General features: G+C 39.5%; 1 protein-coding gene across 1 annotated transcript in view; it reads left to right on the top strand.

Moving 5' to 3' along the window:
• SPTBN5 (spectrin beta, non-erythrocytic 5) overlaps window positions 1-24,989 on the top strand; it is a 92,833-nt gene that overhangs the window by 52,896 nt on the left and 14,948 nt on the right. The window contains exons 35-52 of the mRNA XM_031044516.2: window positions 733-837; window positions 1,763-1,948; window positions 5,484-5,639; window positions 6,273-6,464; window positions 7,162-7,257; window positions 9,355-9,473; window positions 10,117-10,231; window positions 11,416-11,529; window positions 13,027-13,148; window positions 13,792-13,954; window positions 15,816-16,004; window positions 17,032-17,109; window positions 18,579-18,751; window positions 19,796-19,886; window positions 20,511-20,657; window positions 22,252-22,389; window positions 23,115-23,371; window positions 23,541-23,727. Of these exons, the coding sequence (XP_030900376.2) occupies window positions 733-837; window positions 1,763-1,948; window positions 5,484-5,639; window positions 6,273-6,464; window positions 7,162-7,257; window positions 9,355-9,473; window positions 10,117-10,231; window positions 11,416-11,529; window positions 13,027-13,148; window positions 13,792-13,954; window positions 15,816-16,004; window positions 17,032-17,109; window positions 18,579-18,751; window positions 19,796-19,886; window positions 20,511-20,657; window positions 22,252-22,389; window positions 23,115-23,371; window positions 23,541-23,727 (2,628 nt within the window). The remainder of the gene's footprint in view (window positions 1-732; window positions 838-1,762; window positions 1,949-5,483; window positions 5,640-6,272; window positions 6,465-7,161; window positions 7,258-9,354; window positions 9,474-10,116; window positions 10,232-11,415; window positions 11,530-13,026; window positions 13,149-13,791; window positions 13,955-15,815; window positions 16,005-17,031; window positions 17,110-18,578; window positions 18,752-19,795; window positions 19,887-20,510; window positions 20,658-22,251; window positions 22,390-23,114; window positions 23,372-23,540; window positions 23,728-24,989) is intronic.

Raw genomic sequence — 24,989 nt, 5'->3', positions numbered from 1 at the left:
CTTGTTGTCACTTATTGCATCAAGCATTGTGAAACCTGTTTCAAAATCAATGGAAATGGAGAAAACCCAGAAGAAAGCAATAAGAATAACTGGAGTCAAGACACAGCCTTTGTGGTATGATTGATCAGATCAGGGCAGCTTTAGCCTAGGTAAGACTGAAATCCCAGTAGGCAAAAAGCATCCAAACAGGTACAAAGCTACATGTGCAAGACTAAAGCAAATATAAAAGGAATTATCTCAGTGTGATGGAGAGGGCGGTATGCAATGAGGTGAAGTGTTAGCAATGCGTTTGCAGACTAGATATGTGGAAAACCTTGGTAATGGTAAAGGTAATGAAGCACTGGAATAAATTGCCCAGAGAGGCTGCAAAGTCTCTGTTATTGGAAGTCTTCTAAGAAGGAATCATGCAGACATCTGTCAGACACAACAGTGTTTGTTGATCTTGCATTGGATGGCAAGGATGGCTTAGACCTCTGGAATTCCAGCTTTGTGACTTACTGAGTATGATAAACTGTGATAGGTCACTTTTCTTACTTGAACCCATTAAAGCTTCTCTTTCTTGCTTAAGACCATGGAGCTCTATGATTTTATTTCCAGTTTCAGTTGCCTTCTGTTCCTTTTTTTCCTCTCAAATACACTCCCAACTGCAGAGTTAATACCTCACCTTACATTTATGAATCAAGTTTATGTGACAATTACTCCATTGAGAAAAATATTCAACTCTTTTTGTAGATCTATTTGAAAAGCAGTGACCTCGGAAACTCTGTAGATGAAATAGAACAACTGATAAGGAAGCATGAGGCTTTTGAGAAACTTCTGGCATCACAGGATGAAAAGGTACAAAAATCCACAACAAATATTCTGCCAGCCCATGAGCTACACATGAAATTGCTGGCAGGTGTAATACGCCTGATACACTTTAACTGAAAAGAAAATGGGGAAGCTTAGTGAAACAGGTGGCAGAGCAGTAAAGAACAAGTATTAAACATGCCATACCCAAGTCCTGCCTGTATTGTCTCTCAGTAGACAGGAAAACTGCTTAGGATGTTGAATAGTGGGACTTACCAGAAGAAATATAGACAGGTCATATTGTGTGTTATGGGTATCAGAAGTTTCTGCTTTTTTCATGGAAAAATAACCAGTGGTTTTTAAAGCACATAAAATACAATAGGTCAGAGGGGATGACTTGTCTAATTATTTAAATAGACTTTTATTATACAATATCTGTACCAAACTGGCTAGCCTCTTCATACCTTTAGAACAGATGCTGTATTGCTCACCAGCATGTAAAGGAATCTGCCTGGTTGATGGCCATTGCTGCAATTCATCCAGGCTAGGTCTAAACTCAAACCTGCTGCTGAATGAGCTCCCAGAACCTGTGCCAGCTCCCTGCCAGCCTGATTACTCATGTTGAGAGCTACCTTCCAACACCTGATTTCCACAAAACAATAAAACATGACCACTCAGATATCAGGCTTGCTCCCTGATTCCCAGCACCATATGATCAGTAGCAAAGGTCTCCTGGAGCTACAGCTTTAAATCATTTAAGTAGCCAGTGTACACTACAGAGACCAATAACAAGGACATCATAGATGTAACATACTGCAGGGTGAGGGTGGGGGAAATGCTAGTTAACTTGTCCATGCTATTCTTGGTTCATTACAGAATAAAAGTAGGATTTTAGATATGGAAAGGAGGTTTCTGCTTCTTTTACACCATTTGGAAGCATTAAAGTAATTTTAGACTTGTTGCCTCTTCTCAGATGATGTCTCTTCAAGAACAGGCAAGCAGGATAGAAAAAGCTGGTGGATTGGAAGGGCTAAAGATCCAGCACAAATTGAATGCCATTCGTGAGAGGAAGCAGCAGATCAAGGATCTATCCCAGAATAGGAGAGAGAAACTGCAGACTGCCCTTCTTCTGGCACTTTTCTACCAGAACTTGGAAGAGGTAAGAGGGTTTTAGATCGGGATGGGATGGAAGGCAGGTGAGCTGCCTATCTCCATTGGATAAATTGCTCACCTTTGCCAGTGATTAGGTAAATTGAACATCTATTCCCTTTTGGCTCAGGCAAAGGGGTGCTCCAATGCCAGTGCTGTTACTATGCCATCATTGTGGCATTATGCTCATTACAGCTACTTTACACACACATATCTGCTAAAATAAAACTAACAAAAGGAAAACAGCCTGCTCCTACCTTGTGTTTTCCGTGGTGGGAAAGAGAAGATATTTCAGATTAGGGTAAATACTAAGGAGAAAGCATTATGGCAAGGGTGCCAAGCTTTACTAGTGGGTGTTGCTAAAGGCCTTCAGAGCAATGCTGTAACTTAGTATAGCTCATCAGCTTCTACAGACGAGTCTCTGAAGAGTATGTTCATCTGTGTGTCTCCTGTTCTGGCCTTAGTCCTGTAACTGAGTACTTCTGCTCTTGGCACTGCTGTTGGAAAGTCACGGTAGGTCAGGCGTTCAAAGGGCAGCACAATGTGTGTGACTGAAAAATGTGCTAGCATCCAGTGTGCTGGCATAAACAACAGCACCCAGGCCCAGAGGGATATTTGCAAGCACTTTTGCTGGCCTGGTATGTACCCCTTCCACTGCTGCATTCCAGGGAACACCCTCCATCATTTAAAGAATAGTTGGAGGTGCTTATCTCCCAACCCATGAAAAAGTCAGATATCATGACACAGGACAAATTATGATTGTCATCTAAGGAGAATGAATGCTCATAACACAGCTGCTGCTGGCAACCAAATAGTTTTTTAATCTTTTTTAAAGAAAAAATAATCTAAAGGAAAAAAAGGCTGCTAAAATTCAGTTTACAACACAATATATTTGGAACTCCTCCCAGGCCCAAAAATACTCAGACATTTAAATTACCACTTCTTTGGCTACACTAAAGAGCTAGAGCTTCATGCTGTTTATTTAAATAAACTTTATCAGGGATTATTTACATAGCCAAATATTAACTCATATTATTTAGCTGTATATTTTCTATCAATCAATCACATGAACCAGTCCACCAGCAATGGCCAGTCTACCTTATGGACTAGCAGAGGGGGGTGGATGGATTGGATGGTGCATTGGACAGTCCTAATATTTTCAAAAGAGCAATGCACCTCTGATGAGAAGTTCACAGAACTGCCAACATCCTCTCTGGCAGACAAACCATCAATGCCCCCCTAAAGACACAATCAACCCATTAGGTAAGAATACTTCTGCATTTCTTCCCATCTCTGGTTATCAAATCAGTGCTTGGACTGCAGTCCCCCTTAATTCTTGAATTGTACAGTTAAAGCAGAGGGTCTTGCCCTGTACAATAAGGAACATTTCCCTTTTCACATTCAGTTTCTCCACATAAATTCAGTTAAGAGTTCTACAGGGAGCTTTTGCTCTCAAACAACCTGCTCATTTACCTCAATAATCTAAATTTGTTGCCTACTGCTTTGGAAAGTGAAGGCCACCAAGGAATAAAAGCAACAAAGCAAATAATCTTACAGTAATATCTTTATTCTTCTTTGTTGGGTAGAATGGAATGTTTAATTTGATTTTAATGATGTTCCGGGTGTGCATGAGTTCATATATGAGAATAGTCCCCAAAGGGAAGTTAAATTGCAGAGATGAGTTTTAATTGTGAAATCAATGAGGTCATTGCTTATTCTTCCTTATTAGGAGAACAAGCCCCATAGCTTAAGTCCCACCCACATGGAAACTCTCCCTCCTGGAGTCATCTAAAGTAATTTCTAGAGATCAAACATAAATTTTTGCATCAGCAGAAAGCAGTTATCACTGTCATCATCTGAAGTTTCCTAATTACACTCTAGAAGCAATTACACAGAGAGCTATATACATTAGTACAAAGACAACACAGCCTGTGATTACTGATGTGAGGAGGGAAAGCTCAATGTCATACAGTCTGCTTAGCAGCCTGGCTGATGAAGTTTGTACCCTTTTCAGGATACAGGAATTTGAGTTTTTATGCACAACCCCCCCAATTACTAACTTGAGATCACATGCAACTCACAAAACAGGACACACTCTCCTACACTAGAAATAGGGAGCTTTTCTAGTCCTAGAGAAGTGAGATAGACTTACGGACTATCCCATTGTCACAAAGGCTGTACTTCAGTATTAAATCACCCTTTATATGACTATGTACATACAGGGGAGTAATTTGTTTCTAATACTACCTGTATGGAAAAGCCTCTCCTATTCAAATGAGAGGTCAGTTAACTGATGTTAAAGTGTTAATGTGTGGCTAGAGAAGGAAGAAGGCCTGAGATTGTGAGGAGGGTGTCAGAAATTAAACCAGCGGATGACAGTGTGCTGCCCTGGGCAACCTTGACATAAGGCTCCCGTTTGAGTCTCTAACTGTGCATTGGGGGGGGGGCAGTTTCTGGAGAGCACGTGGCTCATGAAAGCTATTTCTGTTATTGTTTACAGGATTTCAGCAGCTGAAACAGCATTTCAAATCATTAATTAGCTGAGAAAATCCTCCAGTTGTCAAGTCTTGTGTGCCCGTAGCATAGTTCTGCAAGGACAGCCAAGATGCTTTGAAGCTGATAAAGTTGGCTTCAATTTGCTGTTCCTGTGTTGTCAAAACATTAGGTTACTTCAGTGGTCAGAGGACAGAAGGATCAGTTACAACATATGTCAAGTGTTCAGTTCTCAGTGTTTTGATGGATAGAAAATATTTCCTTCAGTGCTAAGAGCTAAAGTTTAACAGACTTTAAAGAAAATAGTGGAAAACCCATTATCCTGTTGACCATTTATTCTGAATACACCTAAATCCCCTAAAAAAAAGAATTTCCTAAGAGAAGCACATAACTCTTGTTTAGTTAGTCTTTATTGTTCACCTGCTCATCTGAATGTGATGTTCCTGAGTAGACCATTTTGAATTTTATTAAGTGTAAAAGCAAGCAGAGTTGTATTTGCTTTCAAATAATCTGACTACTGCTTGGCCCCATCAGTAAAGCACTGTTTGCTTTGCATTTTCCATTTAGGTTTCACAGCATCACTGAGATCAGAAAATGTTAGTACTTTTTTATAGGTGAAGCACCAGAATTCTCAAGAATCTTAAGCTATCTTACAGGCTAATGACAGATAGGAGGTGAAATTCAGAGACCTAAATCCAAGGTTAGCTATTATAATCTCATTTTAAATATGTCTAAAATGTTGAGGCTGCATATGTGCTCAAAGATTCTTTCTATCTAATCTAAAAGATTGTATGATCTGGTTAGAGTGATAAAATTTGAAGTATTCAAGGAGGTTTTCATTATTCTTGTGATCAGATAAAAATTAATTTCATTACTACCTGCTTTAATTTCCTGTCAAGTAGAATAATGATAGCCACCTCTGCTGACAGCTCCTGTCTCCATTTACCTAGCCCAGGGATAGACACTTGCATAGGTCTATGACCTGTCTTGTGAGGAGGCCCCAGGACAGCATATATTTGTCATGCTAACTCTGATGTGTTGCATTGCTGCAGGCAGAAGACTGGATCAGTGAGCGCATGCAGAAGCTAGAGGATCCTTCCATACAAGACCCTAGCAGTCTTCAGGACAAAATGAAGCTGCTGCAGAAACATCAGGTCTTTGAGGCAGAGATTTTAGCAAATGAAGAAATCATCACAGCTGTTTATAAGGTAACTCTCAACCTGCTAGTGTTTTTACAGAATATTGCTGGTTATCCAGAGAACGGCCGATGGATGAAATGAAAAGGAAGGGTAGCTTGCTCATCTCTTCTATGTCAATTCTCCTACTTGTGTGGCAAGAAACCAGTTGCTATTCCAGAACCCAGTTGCTATGCCATGGAAAAGTAATCCTGTTAATTTAGAGCAAAGAGATTTGTTAATTGCTCTATCTAGGGAACTTCCATTTTTCCTTACTGCCTAAATAAGAAGGTATCACTTCCTTGCTTGGGGTGATTACTCCTACAAAAGATAAAGTAGATTTCATAACTGATCTGTGAACATTCTTGTTCAAACTGAGTAAATCACACAGCTGAGGGACACAGTCATACCTCTCTTGGTTCTTCCACACCATGAATGTCATTCTTGGCTGGGAAACATGCAAATCCTAGTGTACTTGGTTCCCCCAGACACAAAAGCTTTTAGCTGAGCAGTATTATTTGGGTGGTAAGATTTTATATTAGTAATTTATTGTGCAGTCCAGGTTAGGAAAGTGGGGGAGTCCTTCTAAAACGGTCATGTAACATGGAAATCACATTAAAAATAAGTGTCAACCTTAGTTTCTAATTTCTCCCTCTGAATATGAAGAAAGGAGAAGCCCTGGTATCAAAAAGCCATCCAAAATCAGGAGAGATCCGTCGCCAAGTTCGCATGCTTCAGGAACACTGGGAGAAGTTGAAGAGAGCTGTTGCTGCTCGTGGAAAGATGCTGGAGGACAGCCGAGACTTCCTGGAATTTCTCCAAAAGGTGGACCAGGTGGAAGCTTGGATCAGAGAGAAGGTGAATGGATTCTAGTATTCACTCCAAGCAGCACACTAGAGACTTGTTATTTAGCATTGCACTTATGATAAAGGTGTCATCCTCCAGCATATTTTATTAGTGGCTTTTGCCTGGAAGAATCATGACATGTTCTACAAATAATGTGGAAGGAATAATTCAATAAATTCTAAAAGTTCTCTGGAATGTTTCCATGTCAGAGTCAGTTGGACAGTATGAGCACGTGTTCTCATATAAAATGTTTACATAAAGTGATTGCAGCTACTAGTGGTCATCTTGTATGTCTGCATCAGCACAGAGAGATGAAAGCAGACTAGAATGGAAGAGATGTAAAGCATTTGGCAACTGCCACTCACTCTCATTGTGCATCAAATCTAAAAATTTCTTTTTATAAGAGTGAAGGAAGGATCGCTTGATCCACTAAGTTTTCATTCAGAGTTTGTTTCCATAATCAGTATTAGACTAGAGAAGGAGTTAGGACTATGTCTCATAGTTACCTAAAGATCAGAAGAGACTACTTCAGAAGCTGTAGATCAGTGATTTACAGATACATCACAGAACTTACTTCTTCAGGGGATTGGAACTAGATGATCTTAAGGTCCTTTCCAACCCTAACTATTCTATGATTCTATAAACACTGGGATATGCCGTGTTCTCATATTCTTAGCCTGAATGTGTGCCTGTCCTCTTATCTCCCCAGGAAGTCATGATTAATGTAGGTGATGTGGGAAATGACTATGAACACTGTCTGCAGCTCATGAAAAAGCTGAATGAGTTCCGTGGAGCAACATCAGGGGTAAGAAGTGTTTTCCATGTACATTCCTTGTGTGGCTGGAAGCATCAGTTAACTTTCCAGCATAGCAGTATATCCAGGTAGCAAATACAGTTCCAGTACCCTGAGGAGGCAAAAGATCAGGGGGCTACAAGCCCCTTTGTAAGCCATTAAACAAGACAGAATTTTCACTCATTGGGCTTTCTACTTTGAAAGTGTCTAAACAGAGCTGCCAGGAGCTCATGATACAACCTAAAGTTTTGAATTGCATTATGTGGCTGAAAAGCTGGCTGTGTGAGCCTGAATTTGAACAGATTTCCAGTTTGGTTCATGCAGTCGACAAAGTCACAGTGAGTTCTATGCAGAAGTGGGTTAAAATTTGACTTTGTGAGTAAGGTTTACTCTAATGTTCTCCCCTGATATCCTTTATTCTTTGTTTGCCTGTTATTTTATTGCCAATTCCTGTTATGGCAGCTCCCATCTTCCCTTTATGTTGCCTAATAGTAGGAGACAATCCTCTTCTATGTTCTTCTATGAAGTGTTACTTTATACATACATACATACATACAGATATGTCTGACACGTGGGAGAAACCCTTGAGCTCCCTTTTCCAGAGCCTGGCAAAATTCCCTGTGACAGTGCCTTAGTACTGGATTTGGATAAGAGAGCCAAAATACTCAGCTTCAGCACCAGAGAATTACTGAAGAGACCTTCATTGGCCCTTCAATCCTCACCAGCTGAACTGTGAGCTAAGGGATGGAGCAAGGGAAGTACCAGCTGAAAGAATGATGTTGAAAGAGGCAGAAACATCTCAATGTCCCAGTCAGAACAAGACTCTGAATAGGAAAATCTTTCCATAAACGAATGTAGATTTCATGTATCACAGGAAACTCTTGGTCTTAGGTACTATCAGCTTGTAGCCACTGCTCCTGTACCAGTATGAACATGACTCCTGCAGCAAAAGGCTGGGACAGTGATACCCTCATAGTTGATTCTTAGTTATACAGTACTTCATAGGGCAATACAAACAGATGCAGGCTGGTCCTGGTACATTGTGTGTGTCCATCCAGTCTAGGTTTCTCCATCTGAGATCAAAGTAGGGAGCAACCACCCTGTATTGACAGATGCCAGTTTTTCTACTCATACTCTGTCACATTGGGCTGCTGTTGTATCCCAGGAGAAGAGACTGCAGGGTTTCTGTCTGTCTGCAGGTTTCTCTTGTTTGCCTTATGGCTGTGTACACTAGTAAAGCACATATGGAAGCATGCACATCGGTATGAACGTAGCATAAATAAAGTACAAATGTGGTCAATACTTGTATTACTCGTGTGCTGACATCTTGCAGCTGTGCTTCTACTATACCAGTGATTAATGTCTCCCTGCTGAGCTTGTGATTTACTGGCCTTAGAAAAATAGAGAATGTTTTTGAATCCTGGAGCAATGTTCAGTGTTGGCCATCTGTCATGCTCCAACAGAACAATTTTTCCTCTATAGTCCAGATTATATGTGCAATGTGCAAATATTATCCTTTCTATGGTATGTACATGTGAATCAAGTCATCTTGAAGACTTAGCATACCTTTCAAAATGCAGTGATGTTGACTTAGGAGAAAATGCAATGGCATGGGTTACCTGGGTTTCTCAAGGCTGTGTGTATTTTAAGCCTGTTGTCCACGGTACAGCAGGCATTTCTGTACAGGAATATCTAGGAAAAACAGTGAGTAGGCCTAGGAGCCACAAATCACTACCTTTTTGACAGAGAAACTATCTGCCAGACATCAGGTGTTCCACAGCAGCAACCTATGTAATCAACTACACCTATTATTCTTCAGTGAATGAGCCCCTGCTGGGATGCCTGGATTAGAAACGAAGCTCTGAGTGTCCTTGTTTAGACCTAGATCTTTGTTGTATCTATATTCATTAGTATTCTTTCTTGCTCTTGCTGTCTATCATCAGGAACCAGCAAGACTAGCAGTTGTTGGAGAACAAACCCCATATGTCTGAAATATTTGGTAGTGAGGTGAAACTCTTGCTTGTTGCTGTAGGGTTGTTTCCACCTCAGTGGAAAACTCAGTCACAAGCATTTTGAACACATACCTTTGTTTCTTCTCTTACTTTACAGGAGATGACAGTGGATGATGCTCACATCAGGGCTATCAATGCCCTGGCCATGAAACTGGAGAGGCAGAACAAGGAAGAAACAAAGACAATATATGAGCGCCGGAAGCAGCTCAATGAGAAGTGAGTCTGCTTTCAAAGTTTCTCTGTAAAGCAAAAAAAAGAAGGGAAGATTTGTATCTTGGGCTGGGATAAGTGGAGGAATTGCGACGTATTTCCTTCTTTAACACCGGGACTACAAAACATCAGACACTGGAGCTGTCTTTCAAGGGTCTCAGAGAAGTTAGCCAGAAGGATTTCTAATCCATTAGGATCAAAGTCATGTTTCTAGCCTTCCAGACATATATGCTGCTTAATGGCACCTTACACAGTAGATCCATGAAGCTAAGACACTTCCATGTATTCACATAGCTGTCCTTATGAAGTACGTATTGCTTTTGCTACTTCACAGCCCACTAGCTAAGAACCAAAACCACGAAGATTGGGATTGTGAGATTATTGAGAATTTAACGAAACTGTATCAGTACTTTTTAGGGTTTAGCCTCCATATCATCCTGAAAACTTGAAATGCATATAACCAGGTAGCCTTGTCAGGCTAATGCTTTATCACTGTGATGTGTCCCCTATTGTGTGGCATAGGGGATCAATACGTAAGGTAGTTCAGAAATCCTGTATTTTTACTTAGATCTCAGTGAGCATCATGAAATTCAGCTGTGGAAATCCTCACCTCTGAAATACACCTCTAAAATATTCTTTTCAACAAAAGGTGGAGCAGTTTCCATGGTAACCTGAACGCATACAGGAAGAAGTTAGAGGGAGCCCTAGAGATTCATGCTTTAATTAGGGAAATTGATGACATCACAGAGAGAATTATTGAGAAGGTAAGTCCATTGATTTTGTTCACTGAAATGGTAAAAGGTTCTATTGTGCCAGCAAAGATCAAACCTAGCATTTTGATAGTTGTTTGTGTAACAAGTTTGTAGGAAGGCTGAAATGTCATTAAACACTGCAAATGTCCTTTTGAGGATGCAATAAATCATCCTCCAGCAGTGACTCCTTCTTTCCCCTAACAGTAAGGAGAATTAGACAAGTAATTGAGCTGCGGCATCTTAACATTTGTAAATATCTCCATTTAGTCTAATAAATCCTTCCATAAGAAAGGAACACAGCAAGATGCAGAAAGTAAGATACAAATATAAGAAGTTAAGGGACTAATGCCCATTCTTCTGTTGTGTTACTGACACAGGTTTAGCACCTCCTTCAGAGAGTGTTGAGCCAATTAGCAACTTCCAGTGCTCCAAATTCAAAGCTGGTTCTTTCAACAGTAGCTTGCATATCTTTCCCTGCTGTGCAGTGCAGACATATGAAACATGTAACTTCTTAAGAAATTTGTGTAAAAATCTTATTCAATTCAGAAAACTGAAGTAAAAATATCTATCCTGAATTATAAGTTTTAGATTAACAGAAGAAAAAGGCTATATAAAAGTGTGTTTTTTCTTCCACATAACTAATAATATTAATTTGGTTATAAGTTAGTAGTCAGATACATAGCGGTAATACTTCAGTTACAAGGCTGTTGGTTTGAAATTTTTATAACAGCTTTTATGAATTATTTCTTCATTGTAAAGAATTCCATTTTTGGTAGGATCCTGAGGATCAATTTTATTTTCCATATTTTCATAAAACACACCTGAAAATTTTTGTGCCACAGTTTAATGGGAAATATTTGGTTGTTTCGGTATATGGAAAAAAAGGGAAAAGAAAGACTGAGACATGCAGAGAATCATTCCTGTCTGGTTTAGACGTGAATAGCCAAAGACCCCTTAAGTAAGATTTTGACTTGTGAAAGAGTTGTGAATTTTTGTTCAATCTCTATAAGGAGTACAGACAAAGTGCTCTATTTATGTTTTAAAAGACAATAAGAACATTCAGATGGCAATGCAAAGGGGTGAAGGAGGAGACTATTAAGAAAACAATAGAAATAAATTAATTAGGAAAGAATTAAGATATGACCCTTTTGCTTTTTGTCATCTTCACCGTTCGCACATCCTACTGCCCCCTTTAGAGTGTACTGATACAAGCACTGGATTATGGGAAAGATGTGGAAACTGTGGAAAACCTGATTCGAAGACATGAAGAGATGGAGAGAGAAATCAGTGTTATCAAGTCCAAAATGGAGGTAAGAAGTGGGAAAGTAGAAAGCATACTGTAGAATGGTTCATTTTTGCTTCTTAGAACCATGATGCACAGATCAGCTTGACTGTTTAGATTCATTAGTGTAAATTGCACTGCAATGCAAACACAGCAGATTTCTTCTCAGTTAAAATACTGTGCTGCTTAATCGTACTTTATCATATCAAAGGCTATTTTTCCTGCTGCACCAAATCTGAGAAGTCCCTTTTTAATATGATTGCTGATTTTCTGGCCCTCACCTACGAGCCAGATTAGACTGTTTTATATCTTTTGGAAAGTGAGGAATCAGAAATGAACTTTCCATCTTTCCTCCAGTTTCTGTACTGACTTGAACCAAAGTCACAACTTAATGTTTAGAAATGCAAACCCCACAGTGTATGTAGTTTTCTGACAGACATCAAACCCCAAAATCCTAGGGTATAACTGACTGGTCAGCTCTGGGTTTTGTAAAATGGCTAGTTTGGACCATTTATGACTAATCTTGAGTTCCTATATAATTGCATGGTTTTAATAAGAAGAATTCCTTTTCAGCTTAGCCACAGTAGTAGAAATCCTATAACAATCTCTCAAGGTTTTCAATGTTGGCCAGAGTGTTAAGGCTTTTCACATAGAAAATACTTTTGCCAATTTCCTCCGAGCTTTCTCTTCACAATAGTATGCAAATGGTGGCAAAATGTGTGATACCTTCACACATTGTGACTTTGTTAGCTAATTCTCATATGAAACGTGGGTGATTACTAGTCAGCATTCCACAGATAGCACTAACAAGGCTCTATGGGGGAGTGTTGCATGGAAACAGAAAGAAGAGCAAAGTTTGGGACTTTTTTGATGCTATCACAAATACCATATACAAAGTATAATATCTGTACTTTTCTTATGGATTAAAACCAGCCTGGCATATTCTGTTTTCTGTGTAATTAAAATTCTCCATTTTCACTGATTTAATGAAGTTTTAGAAGAAAAATACCAACTTTCAGTCTGGGCTGGTGACTCTTCATTACTGTTGATCAGGCTGTCTTAAGGAAAATCTTAAGGAAAACCGCATCAACTAGAAGTCTATACTGAAAGTAGTGTTTTGATACTGCTGTTAACTGAAATAAATACAAATGATTTTTCAGTCTTCTGCTGAAAGACAAGTCTGGTGGCTTCTGCAATGTTTTCGTGGCTTTTATAAGATTAAGTTAATGGAGGTTACTTCATTTTCCTGGATATTTGCCCTTATTCTGCAATTTCTAAATTGTATATTAACATTTGTGCATGTGAAGCAACACACACCTCTCCTTCTTCACATGGATGATTGCCTGCAAATGCGTATGTATTTTTTTTGCATATAGCAAATCCCTTTGTGTATTTTGTTTCTGTAATTTAAGTGCCTGCTTTTGAAAACTGGGATCTTAAAATGAACTGCTTGTCCTGAAAAGCAAACTCAGGAACAAATATAAGCATTTGGCATAAACTAACCCCACTATAAATCTCTTTGCAGCCATTGCAATTGGAATCTTTCCGCCTTTCCACAAGAAATCCATCCATAAATGACAAACTGACTATGAAGCAACAGGAGATGAAAAACAATTGGCTACAACTCCAGGAACAGGCCAAACAAAGGTAAAGAGTTCTAGTGTCTGAATATCTCTCAGCAGGAGCAAAGCTGCTCCTAGAGTCTCAAATCTATTTGCCAGGGTCCTTTAAAACGTTTTCAAGGTTCCTTTACAAAGTTTATACAGACAGCCAAGACACCTGCATTGGAACAAGAGTGACTTGGTACAAGAAAAGTTCCAGTGATGTGACTTTGGGAAAACTTATATAATGAGTTTGTGCCTTATCCCACTAGATAATGTTACTATAATGCCTCCAGACTATCAAATTAAATCTATTATGAAGCCTTTGTGAAAGAATTATTTTTGAATGGTTCTAGAAGATCATTTTTTTCTTGAATCTTTCCAAAACAAGACAGGCTTGTGCCTGAGCTCTAATTGTTGCTGGAAGCAACGGCTATGAAGTCTTTTTTACCTTTCTTTTCCTAAGGAGCTGATGGAGAAAACAAGGTAAGCATGTTATCTCCAAGGCAGTGTGCATCTCCTTTGATTTTGGTTTAACATGAGCACTGTCAGGAGCTGTAAGGAAAAAGTATGAGGCTTGAATTGACTTCATTTGGCTTCTCCAAGGATATCTTCCTCTGCAGATGGAGAGGGAGAGGCAACTAGGTAATTCTGTGCTGGATAATGCTGAACTGTACATTGTGTGGCAGGAAGGAGAAGCTGGCAGCCTCATATAAGTGGCAGAAGTTTAACTTGGAGGCGAAGGAGATTCTAGACTGGACTCAAAACATCAGAGGTCTAATGGAAACAGGAGGGCTACCTAAAAGTGCAAACGAAGCGGAAAGCATGATTGAGGAGCATCAGGAGAGAAAGGCAAGTATCACCATTGCTTCCAATTGCACATACCGGGAAACTCTGGGAATTAATTGCTGGAGACACAGCAGAATTTTGCTGTATGTCATGTCAAGAACATGGTGAAGACTGTTTTAAATGACGGGCTAGAGACAGAAGTCACCTACATATTGGCAGAACTCTCCTATGGGCTCTTTTGCAGCTCATATCTCTGCAAAAAGTCTCAGGAAGCCCCATTAGCTCTCACCTATATTTCTGTCCAACCCTGTAGCTAAAAAGCTCCTTCAGTATCTAGGCATGCTCACTGCCAATCTCTTAATTTGGATTGCCAGAAATTTAATGCCAGTTAATTCTAGCTTTGAGTTAGATTTTGTCATGCAAACTCATTAGCTTTAGAGGAAAATAAAAACTGCAGTTCATCTCACGCAGGGCAGTAAATTACCATTGGAGAGTAGTACACATTCAGTTCTGAAACACTTCATATCCCAGTACTAATTACCATACAATCTTTCTGTGGCTAATTTGCCTAATATTTTTAGTAGATTTTCTGAAAGGAGTGATGTTGTTAATTAATCTTATAAAAAAGTAATTTTTTTCACTTTTTCCCAAGCATCATGGCTGTCTTCCAAATGTTGTGTTACCTTTTCTTTGCAGTTATGTTTCTTTTTCTACAAATCATTTTCCCAGAATCATGACTAATATCCAGTGCTTTCTGGGTCCCATTATTAACACAAATAGTTTCTAGATTCTGATTCAGTTTCTAGTATGAAATACCTCTAGTATGAAGTCTTCTATTTTAACAATGCTCTCTTATGCCATACACTTTGTAAAGTTTTTGCTAACAATGCTTTGTCACAATAAACATACCCCAAAACATTGAGACAGTGTTCTCCAAAGTTAGATGATAGCAAGATCTAAGTCTTTAATATCTGTTGGTAAAGGAGACCAAATAGCTGTAAGGAGACCGTCACATGAAAAAGGACAAATCCAAGCAATACATTATTTTGTGTTGGGCTGACTAAACTAAAATTATAGACAAGGCAAGAAAAATTGAAGGGTTTTTTTCATTCAGGTTAGTGGCTCAGACCAAAGACCTTAGGAGAGACTAGAGTTGAACACAAGGTGCTAATCATAATCACAGGTATCAGCTGAGTTATCTATGATTGGGCAACACCACCCCCCCAAAAAAGCCCTTAAAACACCAGTTCTAACTTCAGATATTTAATAGTAAATGCCATAGCTTTCAAGGTTAATGAGTTAATGTGTGATATTGTTTCAGTGCATGGTTACTTTTCATTTCAAATTGTTTACATTAGGAATTCCACATTCACTTTGCAGGGGTCATAGTAGCTTGTAATTCTTTGACCTTCAGGATTCAGTATGTATATGTATAACTCATTCCTCAGACCAGGTGCAAAAATTTAATGCATTTCATTTTAACACCACAATATAAAATAAAACCATGTCTTTAAAGTAATAATCTGATGCAAACTTATTTGGCAATAGAAGAAAAATTCTAAGCACTGTTTCTCATAGAACCACCTTTATGTAGGAAGACTGGAGTGGGGTGATACAGACATTATAGATGTTTAGAACTGTATTCATTTATATATAAGCATTTTCTAATCCATTTCTAATTTAATACCAATTTTGATTTGTAGGAGACCAGCTGTTCCTAGAGCAATAAAGTTATTTATTGTCCACATTTATTTTCTCTTAGTCAATTCTATGCTGTTTTAGTAACATAGCTCAAAGATGAATGATTTTCCATACAAATATTTGTGTTGGAAAGTAACAGACCATATTCTTCCCCTTAAGGCTTGTATTCTGAATAACTGGCGTCCCATAAAACCTTGACATCAACCTTGGTAATATATTTTAGGAGGAGATTGAAGCACGGGTGGAAAGATTCAACTCTCTCAGTAACTATGGTCAAGAACTTGCCAATTCCGGTCACTATGCAACCCCTGAGATTCACCAGTCTCTCTCCAGACTACAGCAAGCCTGGTCTGAATTGATCCAAGCATGGCAGGAGCAATATATAAAATTGTTTCAGGCACAAGAGTTACAGGTGAGTACAAAGATGTTCAAGGAAGAATGCAGATGACACTGACAAAGTTCCTTGCTATAGCAGCAAATTTATAAGGTAGCATAATGAAAGATGCGCTAATAATACCCAGTATTTCATGTATAGTTTACCAGTTTCCAGAAGGCATGCTGAAAGCAAACCACGTTTAGTGGTGACAGGACTTCTAGAAATTGTACCTTTGCAAATCGAAGAGATTTCTGTGGAATGTGTACTCATGTTTTTCAAAGGCTAGAAAACTTAGCAAACATTTGGTCAAACCCTCATGCAGCAAAAGGAACATACTTACAATGGAGCATCACTGCTCTACCAAATTCTATAACTTCCCTCAAAGACATGGAGGTAGGCAAGTATCTAAAAAAAAATGTGAAGAAAAATTGAGCATGGACAGAACAGTGTATTTTTCCCTGTTTTTTTTTTTCTAAGTAAAGAATTGTTTTGGCTGCAGTTCCCAAAAACAACTTCCCTGTAACAGTCCATATCACTTACAAAATTTCTGCTCAAAAGGCTTGTTGGCAGAAGTTAGAAATAACTGAAACGGAGATTTTACAACAGGGAATGTCAAGTATCTCAAGTAACAGCTGGTGCTGCCAGTCCCATCTTTTTAGCTTCATATATTTGAGAACTTCAACAATGTTCTAAAGGCTGCTTTCATGCTTCTTTATATAGTACATTCTACTTGTTTCAGGCCATGTTATAATCCTTTTTATTGGCCAGTTACACAATAACCACAGCTCTATACACTATTAGCAAGCAAGCTACAACTAATTGTATTGTGTCTTACATCTTAGACAAAAAGAAATAATCATATTATAATGGGGAAAGTAAGATAGTAACAGTAATAATGGTTACACATATGGTTTTTTTAGCATCTAATGCCAATTGCCATCTAGCACTATGCAGTTAATTTTTGGAATAGCCCTGGAAGTTTGTTTTTTCATAGTGTAGTCTGCCAAAGTCAGGTTGGTCCCTGTTTTATACCATGTTATGACTGAGTTTTTTTCCTATACAGAAATTCTATGGCTACGTGGAACAGACTGAGAGCTGGCTCAGCAGCAAAGAAGCTTTCCTAGCTAATGAGGACTTAGGGGTAGGTGCTCCAGGAAATTACAGTTTTCTCTGCAATCAGTCTGGAAGAAAGGAGACTATGAACTATGATGGTGTGCTCTGAACCTGCCTGTGATCCTTCTCCTTTTGAAGTTACTGCTCTGTCTTGTTGATAGTTTAAGCTTAGATTTCTTTCCCTAGTACTTTACACAGGATAGGATTCTCAGCCCCAAGAGTAATGAAATAGTCCAACTACTCCAATTATAGCAAGAAAATAAGTGCATCTCTCTCTGACTGGTCATGTATAACTCAAATACATTTGCCATCAGTGTAATCATTACATCATCACTGTTGCTACTGCTGACAAACCCAGTGTAGCTTTAAATTACTGTCCTGGTAAAAACCACGACAATTACCTGCCTCAGGTACCAATAACACTCCAATAGCTGAAAACGCAGACTGTTTCATGGGTTGCAAAAGCTATGCAGGATGCTGGGTATACATTTTGATGCTTAGCTTACCCTGCAACTTGTATAGGTAGTGCTACCAAATTAGTTATCTGTGCAGGAGCTACAATTACATTTGATTTCAATGTAGACATAATTGGTACAAATGGTATTAAAAACATATAATGCTAGTGGCTGGTGTCTGTCTCTGATATTTTCAGCCTGCAGGTATGTGTTTACAGTCCCTGCACAGAAGTATATGATACTCCAAAGGAACCACCCATTTTACAGTCCTATTTAGCTCAGCAATGTACAGAAAATGCTCTATTCTTGTACTTTTCCTTCCAGTGACATATGCAAGTACCCAGAAGTTTATAACTTTTTCTGACCCGTTTCATGTGAGCTTTATTGCTTCCTTTAGAATAGGGGGAAAGCAAAGTTTATTGTGCTAACAACATTTTGACACCACGGATTCTAAAATTGAAAATGCAGAGGGGTGCTGAAAAGAGAACTCTGAGTCATTAAGCTTGGGATTCACAAATGTTACAAGAAGTCAAGTTCTGTTTCTCTCCAGATTAACTATAATGTCAGATGCCAGTCCTCAAAATCAAATCTGGATCTGAGCTCTTCCAGATTCCATGGGTTGAAACCAAGGCTCTAATTTTAATCTCTTTCTGTGACATATTTGTTCACTTAACTCAGATCTCAGTTTGGCATCCCACATTTGCTTCCAAAATAGCATCTGTCTTAACATTGAATTAGGATTAGAAACTGATGCTTTAACTTTTGAGAAGTTGTATGTTCTATGCAGCAGAATAATATGCAGGAGAAGCTAAGCATCCAGCAGTTAGTCCAGTTTTGACCCTGGAATAATGGCTTCAGACTGTACATAGAACATTATTTAGGCACCGAGTCTGAGATTAAATTCCAGTAAAATTCAAAGACCAATAAATTTTCTTGACAGCTTGCAAATGCGGGGTAAATGTCATTTAGCTTCTGGATTATTAGTGCAGTGGATGGAAAAACTCTGACTGAAAGCAGCTTCCCTTTGTTGAATCCTATCCAGGACTCAGTGTCTAGTGTGGAGAGCCTGCAGCGGAAACACGCGCAGTTTGAAAAAGCCCTGGAAGCTCAGATGGAGAAAATTGATGAGATGGCTTCATTTGCTCAGCAGCTAATGCAGAACAAGCACTACGACACAGAAAACATCGCCAACAGATGCCAGGCTGTTCTGAGGAGGTGAAATCAAACCCTTCCCATGTCATCTTCCATCCTTTTGCAATGAGACTCTGCCTGTCATTAAGATCTTTAAATTATTTAAGAGAACCATAAACTAGTTTATATTTACTCAGTGTTGCACTTTGCACTATAGTCTTACCAAATTAGCCTGAGGTCTAGTCAATATTTCATTAGGAGATTTCCAAAATACAGTGAAGTGGAGAGGGAGCTGGGTTCAGAAAAAGAGGCAGTATTCCTGTAATTCTGTATCCTGGTCTTGCCTTAGGGACAGGGCTGCAAACAAAAGACAGGCCTGCTGTGCCATTAAATACTTCATTATCATCAAATACCATCCATAAAGGTCATTTGCTACACAACTGCTTTTTCACTGCTCTAGTGGGGTAGATCTTAAAGTGCTGCTCAAATTACCCATTAGGGCATCTGCAATTTTTCTGATTAGGTCTTGCCCTTTTACATTAATTACTTTACTTCTCCTAGCACATTACATATTCATCTTAAATGTTGACAGTAGAAGCAGTTGTATTCAGTGTTATGGTAGAAGAAAAGAAACGTGAAATTTATACAAAGAAACTGAAGATCCCTTATGATTGAAGTGAACATATGAATTTATTAATATGATCAAACTAGCTCATGTCCACAAGAACATGAATGAAGTGCTGCAGAACCACATTTGGAAACAGATGGAAGAATTGTGCAGCTTTGATTTATCCCTGACTAAACCCATCATACTCACAGGCTTTCCATATAAGAAACATGCTACATTTATGTTCTCTTGTACCCTGAAAAGCAGTAATGGTGATTCCTAGAGGCAGAAAACATATATACATAATTTGCGTGTACTTTAAACATACCTAGTAATCCTTCCTACAGTGTCCTGAGTATCTTCTCTGACTGTCCAAATCATGTAAGGCTCCATATTATGGACATTTCACTCTTAGAGAATGGAGAGTTAGATCATGTGTGTTTTAGAGATGAAAATTGAAACCCCACGTCCTATCTAATTCACTCTGTGGCTTTTACCTCACACATCTGTCTTCAACTCAGGAAAGAAAAGCTGCTGGAGAATGCTGCTGCTCGCAGACATCTGCTAGAGGAATCAAGGCTTCTGCAGAAGTTGCTGAAGAATTCCTTTGAGGTACAATTACACAGCACTCATGGTATTCTAGTTTCTTAAAACATACTGCACTGCGTAGATCTGAAACCCTGAAGGGATGCACTGTGAGAAAAATCAAGGAACTGAGTCTGGAATGAACTGATACTGGAAAAGATAAGAGTGAAGGGATATTTTTCAGCTTTCAAGTCACAGCTTCCCTTCAGTCACCAGATGAAAGATGTACTGAGCATTGGACACCAGCAGAATGCAGAAGAAACTGCATTAAAAGGGAGTGTACTGCCATTTTAAAATTCATGGGAAGAGACAAATTAGTTCTTTTCTTATGAGATACTGACAGTAGGTTAGAAACAGGGAGAAAATTGCCCTTTCTCATGCATGAGCACATGTACACATGCACATGTGTGCCCATGCACTATCTCATGGAGACAGCCCCCTTTCCAGTTAACAGTGATGGCAAACAGATATAAAGGTGACTTCATTAAGGAGGACCTTAGGGAAGCAGGAATTCAGAAGGGCAACTCATTTGTGTCCTTACTCACTAGTCCCATGGTTTATACAATATTAGAGGAGAGCCTGGCAGGTTGGAGCTAAAGAAAAGCTGAGCCTTTTGTTCTTCTTTGCTTTTGTTCTTTTCCCCTCACAAAGGTGGCTGCCTGGATCAATGAGAAGAATAGCATTGCCCAGGATGATAGCTGGAAGGATCCAAGCAATCTGCAGACCAAACTGCTGAAGCACCAGACTTTCCAAGCAGAGATCATGGCCAACAGAAATCGCCTGGACTCCATCAGATCTGTGAGAGAAGTGGGGTTGATGGCAAGGGTGGGCAACTGGCATGAGAGACTGCAGGCAGCCGGAGTTACAGTGACCTTAAACAAGTGAAGGGGAACTGCTGTCCCCTCACTGACATTGTGCACATTGACTGTGTGAAACTTACCCTTTTAGTCCATCAAGAATTTTCTGCTCCAATTGGTTCCTTTTAACTTTTCCCTTATTGTTTGGTGTGAGCTTGCTATCTATATTCACCATGCACACAATGGAAAGAGATGTGTGCTTTCAGTGGAACATTAAATTCACTGGCTTTAGAGTGGATTGCCACTGGAGTGAATGCCACTGGAGTGGATTGCCACCGGAGTGAATGCCACTTTGGAGGTACACACATTTCTTTCCAGCAGGGAACTAGTTGATCGGATGCAAAACTTTAGCAAGTCAGATAAGATTTATCCAACAGAAAGGATCAAGAAGAGTTTTCAAGTGTTGCCTGTGCAGAGACATGCTTGTAGGAGAGACACGAGGGAAGTCTGACAAGCTTTGTCAGATACTTGGCAGAAGCTGTGATCAGATGATGAGTTTGGAAGGACAGACTGTTACATGTTTATTAACCTTATTTTCAGCACAGTGCTTACTAGCTGTATTTTGCAACAGATAACTAAGCATTAAACATGGATTCCCTCCTCAGACTCACCTACATCCAGTATTGTACAATCCTTCCTTGAATAACAAACAAAAAAACTCCCAAACAACTTTTCATTGTGTGCAGCTTCTACAGGGGGTTACAGGTTGGAGTTAAAATTCTCTCTGAACTGATCTGTTTTTAGAGAGTTGTTTCACAATCTCCTTCTCATTATTTCTTGGTGCCCTATCTTCTTCAGTAGTAATAGCCTTAGTGGCTGCTCTTTAGAAGAAAATTAACATCTGATGTCCTAGTATAGCATCTTTCTCTTGCTGTGCCTCCTCTTCCCCATTGCATAATGCAGAAACAGCTTGGTTTAGCTTTCTAAAGCAAACTTGGTCGCAGCTTAGGGATATAACTACAGACTCTTCTACTTGATGGAGGTCTTGTTGTGCCTCCTTTACCTATTCTTGTGCCAACCTTTGAAGCATCTGTAGCTCAGGGATTAGAAAGGCAGATAGATTTTTTTATAACATACAGTGGTACAATGATACATGGCTAAAAGAGGTCTTACCATCTCATACAGTGATTGACTTGATTGAGATAGTTCTCTCTTAAAATGCAAGGAAGGGAATAGAAAAGGACAGGTGGTTGAGCAATCTCAAACAGTAATCACAGAACTGAGTGTTGGCAAACTAGGCTCCCTGACATGTTTTAGGTAATGTAGCTGTTGCTTAATGAAGATTCTCTTTACTCTTTGTCTTCTAATATTGCCTTCTAGCATTTCAAATAATGTTAAAGGCCAGAAAAACAGGAAAATCAGTCTCTGCCCTAGTTTCTACGAGCATTTTGCCTTTAACTGTTTTTTTCTTTGTCTGTGCAGCCTCTATTTTTTATGTCAGGAAGTGCTGTCTGCACTTGACTTTGTTTTATGGAGGCAAAAGTGACATATTCTGGTGCATACAGAAAGAAAACTGACCATTGTCTCTGCTACAGGAAGGGGAGAAGATGCTCCATGAGGGGCACTATGCCCCTGAAGCCATTCAGTCCAGACTACAAGAAATGGAAGAGCTGTGGGAGGAACTGCTAGCAAGTTGCCAGGATAAACGGACCAAGCTGCAGGATGCTTACAAGGTAATACGGGGGTGCCAGTGATTGGTCTTGGTGTCATTCCCATGGATAGCCTGGCTGCCTTATGACACACCTCACCTACGAGTATGGCACTTGATACAATCAGATGTGATTGTTCCAGACCACTAGAGCAAAGAAACTACTAATTGTGAACTGACTGAATTGACAGCAGGAGTATTGGTGATCCCTATAGAGGGAAAAGGATTTGTTGGTTGTGCTTCCTTCTGCTTTCTGCTGCTGGTTTAGATCAGGATTCCAGGGAGGAATACTGAGGGGAAAATGTGTTTGCTCGCATAAGTTAATTCTCTGCATTCACCCCAATGGCATTTTTTCTCCAACACATTGAGTAAGAAGTCCACAGCTGCTTTTTATTCTTGCTCCAAGCACGTGACTTCTCATAACTGAGTTTTTACATGGGCTGTCAGACACTGTGTGGGTATAAAATAGAGCTCCTCATTAAAATGGCTTCCTTTTAAGGTACTGTGTTCATCACTTGTATTTGTGCATCACAAGTAAGATTAGCTCTTGATGTTCTCTGCGTTGTTCCTGTGCTCACTTTGACTGAATTCTCTTCTTCATTTGGACTGCCATCCTATCTGGGAAATGTTTGCTGAGCAGTAGGAAGCTTCCCCATGTGTGTGTGTAGTCCTTACTGAAAGTGGCCAAGATTTTTATATTATGTTGCCTGTCCTAAAGGTTAAATGACCTTTTTTCTCACTTGTCTTCAGGGCCTTCATTTTCAGAGAAGTGTAGAGGATATGGAGAAATGGCTGGAAGATGTGGAAAATGAATTGAAAGCACCATATAGCAACAATGATCTAGTGGTTTTGAACAGTCACCTGAAAAAACAAGAGGAACTGGAAGGAGATATTGCTGGCCATAGGGACCGGCTGCAAGAGCTTGTGGTCACAGCTCAACAATTCCAGAAAGAGAAACATTTCCTTGCTGATGAACTAGAAGAGAGAGTGGATCAACTGGTGCAGAGGTGTGTGAGTCCCCAGCCTGTCTCCTACTATCTTTTTCCTACTTTCATCAGCATTTGTCTTACCTGCATACTTTTCCCCTTTCCTTCTCTACATCATTCTGAAAAGAACATTTTGCATTCATTCCTTACTGATCTGTAGTCCTCACTGTGTTCCCTTTAAATCCTGCAGATACAAAAGTCTACATGATCCTCTGCAGGAGAGACGTAGGAATCTGGAGGCAAGCAGACTTCAGTACCAGTTCTTCCGAGATGTTGATGAGGAGTTAGCTTGGGTTCATGAGAAGCTCCCCATGGCTTCCTCCAGGGATTATGGCCAGTCCCTGGCAACTGTTCAGAGTCTACAGGAAAAGCACCAGGTAATATCACATGAGAACCATTTTCAGTCTTTAGAATCATAGAGAACATGGAACTCAATTTGCCTCTGGCAAACTTCCATCTGGTGTGCTTTGGATAACAGGACTCATGATGCCAGGGATTACTCTTACCCTTGTCTAATAATGACATTTTTTGAAGGATATGTCCATGCCTTGACAACATATGTTTCCACGCTGCTTACCATAGCACTGGTATAGGTACCATACCATATGCTTTTCTGCAGACACATTGGCTCTTTCTATGCATTAAGTTCAAAACCTGGCCTTTGCAATACAAAATAGATTTTACAAACTGTTGTACATGCATAGCTTCTTTGGGCAAAAGATGACCTAACAAATATGCTTTGAAACTCAGTAAGTACATCCAAGCAAGTTCGTTGTTCAGATGTCTCAGGATGAGCTCCCAGGAAACATCTTTCCCCAGAACTCTTTCTCCTCTGGAGGGAGTCAACAGGATATTATGATGATCCTTACCTGACTTTCATTCCAGTAGTAGCTTTCAAGATACCTGCTGAATTATTTCACAAGGTTCAGATGGGCCATCAAAGAAAGCAGTGCCTGGAACACTGCCATCTCAAAAATACCAGTAAATCAGCATCTGCCTTCCTGATCATTTTTAGCAAAGACCACTGTCTCTTTGCAAATATGAGGTGGAAGGAAAAAAAATCCCACTAAAAGTTTCCAGTAGCTGTTGGTGTTTAATGTTAGCAAATGACAGCCCAAGTCAAGTGTCTCTGGAGGAAATATGTGCAATCTGCAATAGGGCTAGGAAAGGCAGAACTTATAAAGTGGGAGTGGGTGATATATGCATATATATATACAGAGAGAGAGAGAGTAAGCCCAAGCATTTAATGCCATCTGCATCTCTACAAATAAAAATCTGAACTTACGAAATATGTGAAATGCCCCCAGGGTAAAATGTCAAGATTGCTACAGGGAACAAACTAGCAGAGGGGTGAAGTCTCTTAAAAAGTTGATTTATCCGAGGTATACTCACAATCTAACGAAGAACTATAAAATGTTTTTAAACGCATCTTCCAGAATATTCCTGATTAAGACCCGTGAGTATATTCTGAATAGTTTGCACCTTCTTAGTGTTCAGTGTAATTCTCATATTTGTTACAAATCTCTATGTAAGATGCACTTGGTGATTTTGAGCTAAGGCAGTAAGAACAAAAAGCTTGTTTCACCACACTTCAAAGTATAAATGTTGTTTTGTGCGTAATTACTCCTCCTACCTCAAA

The sequence above is a fragment of the Melopsittacus undulatus genome, chromosome 4 (assembly GCF_012275295.1).
Source record: "Melopsittacus undulatus isolate bMelUnd1 chromosome 4, bMelUnd1.mat.Z, whole genome shotgun sequence".
Taxonomy (NCBI): domain Eukaryota; kingdom Metazoa; phylum Chordata; class Aves; order Psittaciformes; family Psittaculidae; genus Melopsittacus; species Melopsittacus undulatus.
This window is presented reverse-complemented; position numbering and strand designations above follow the sequence as displayed.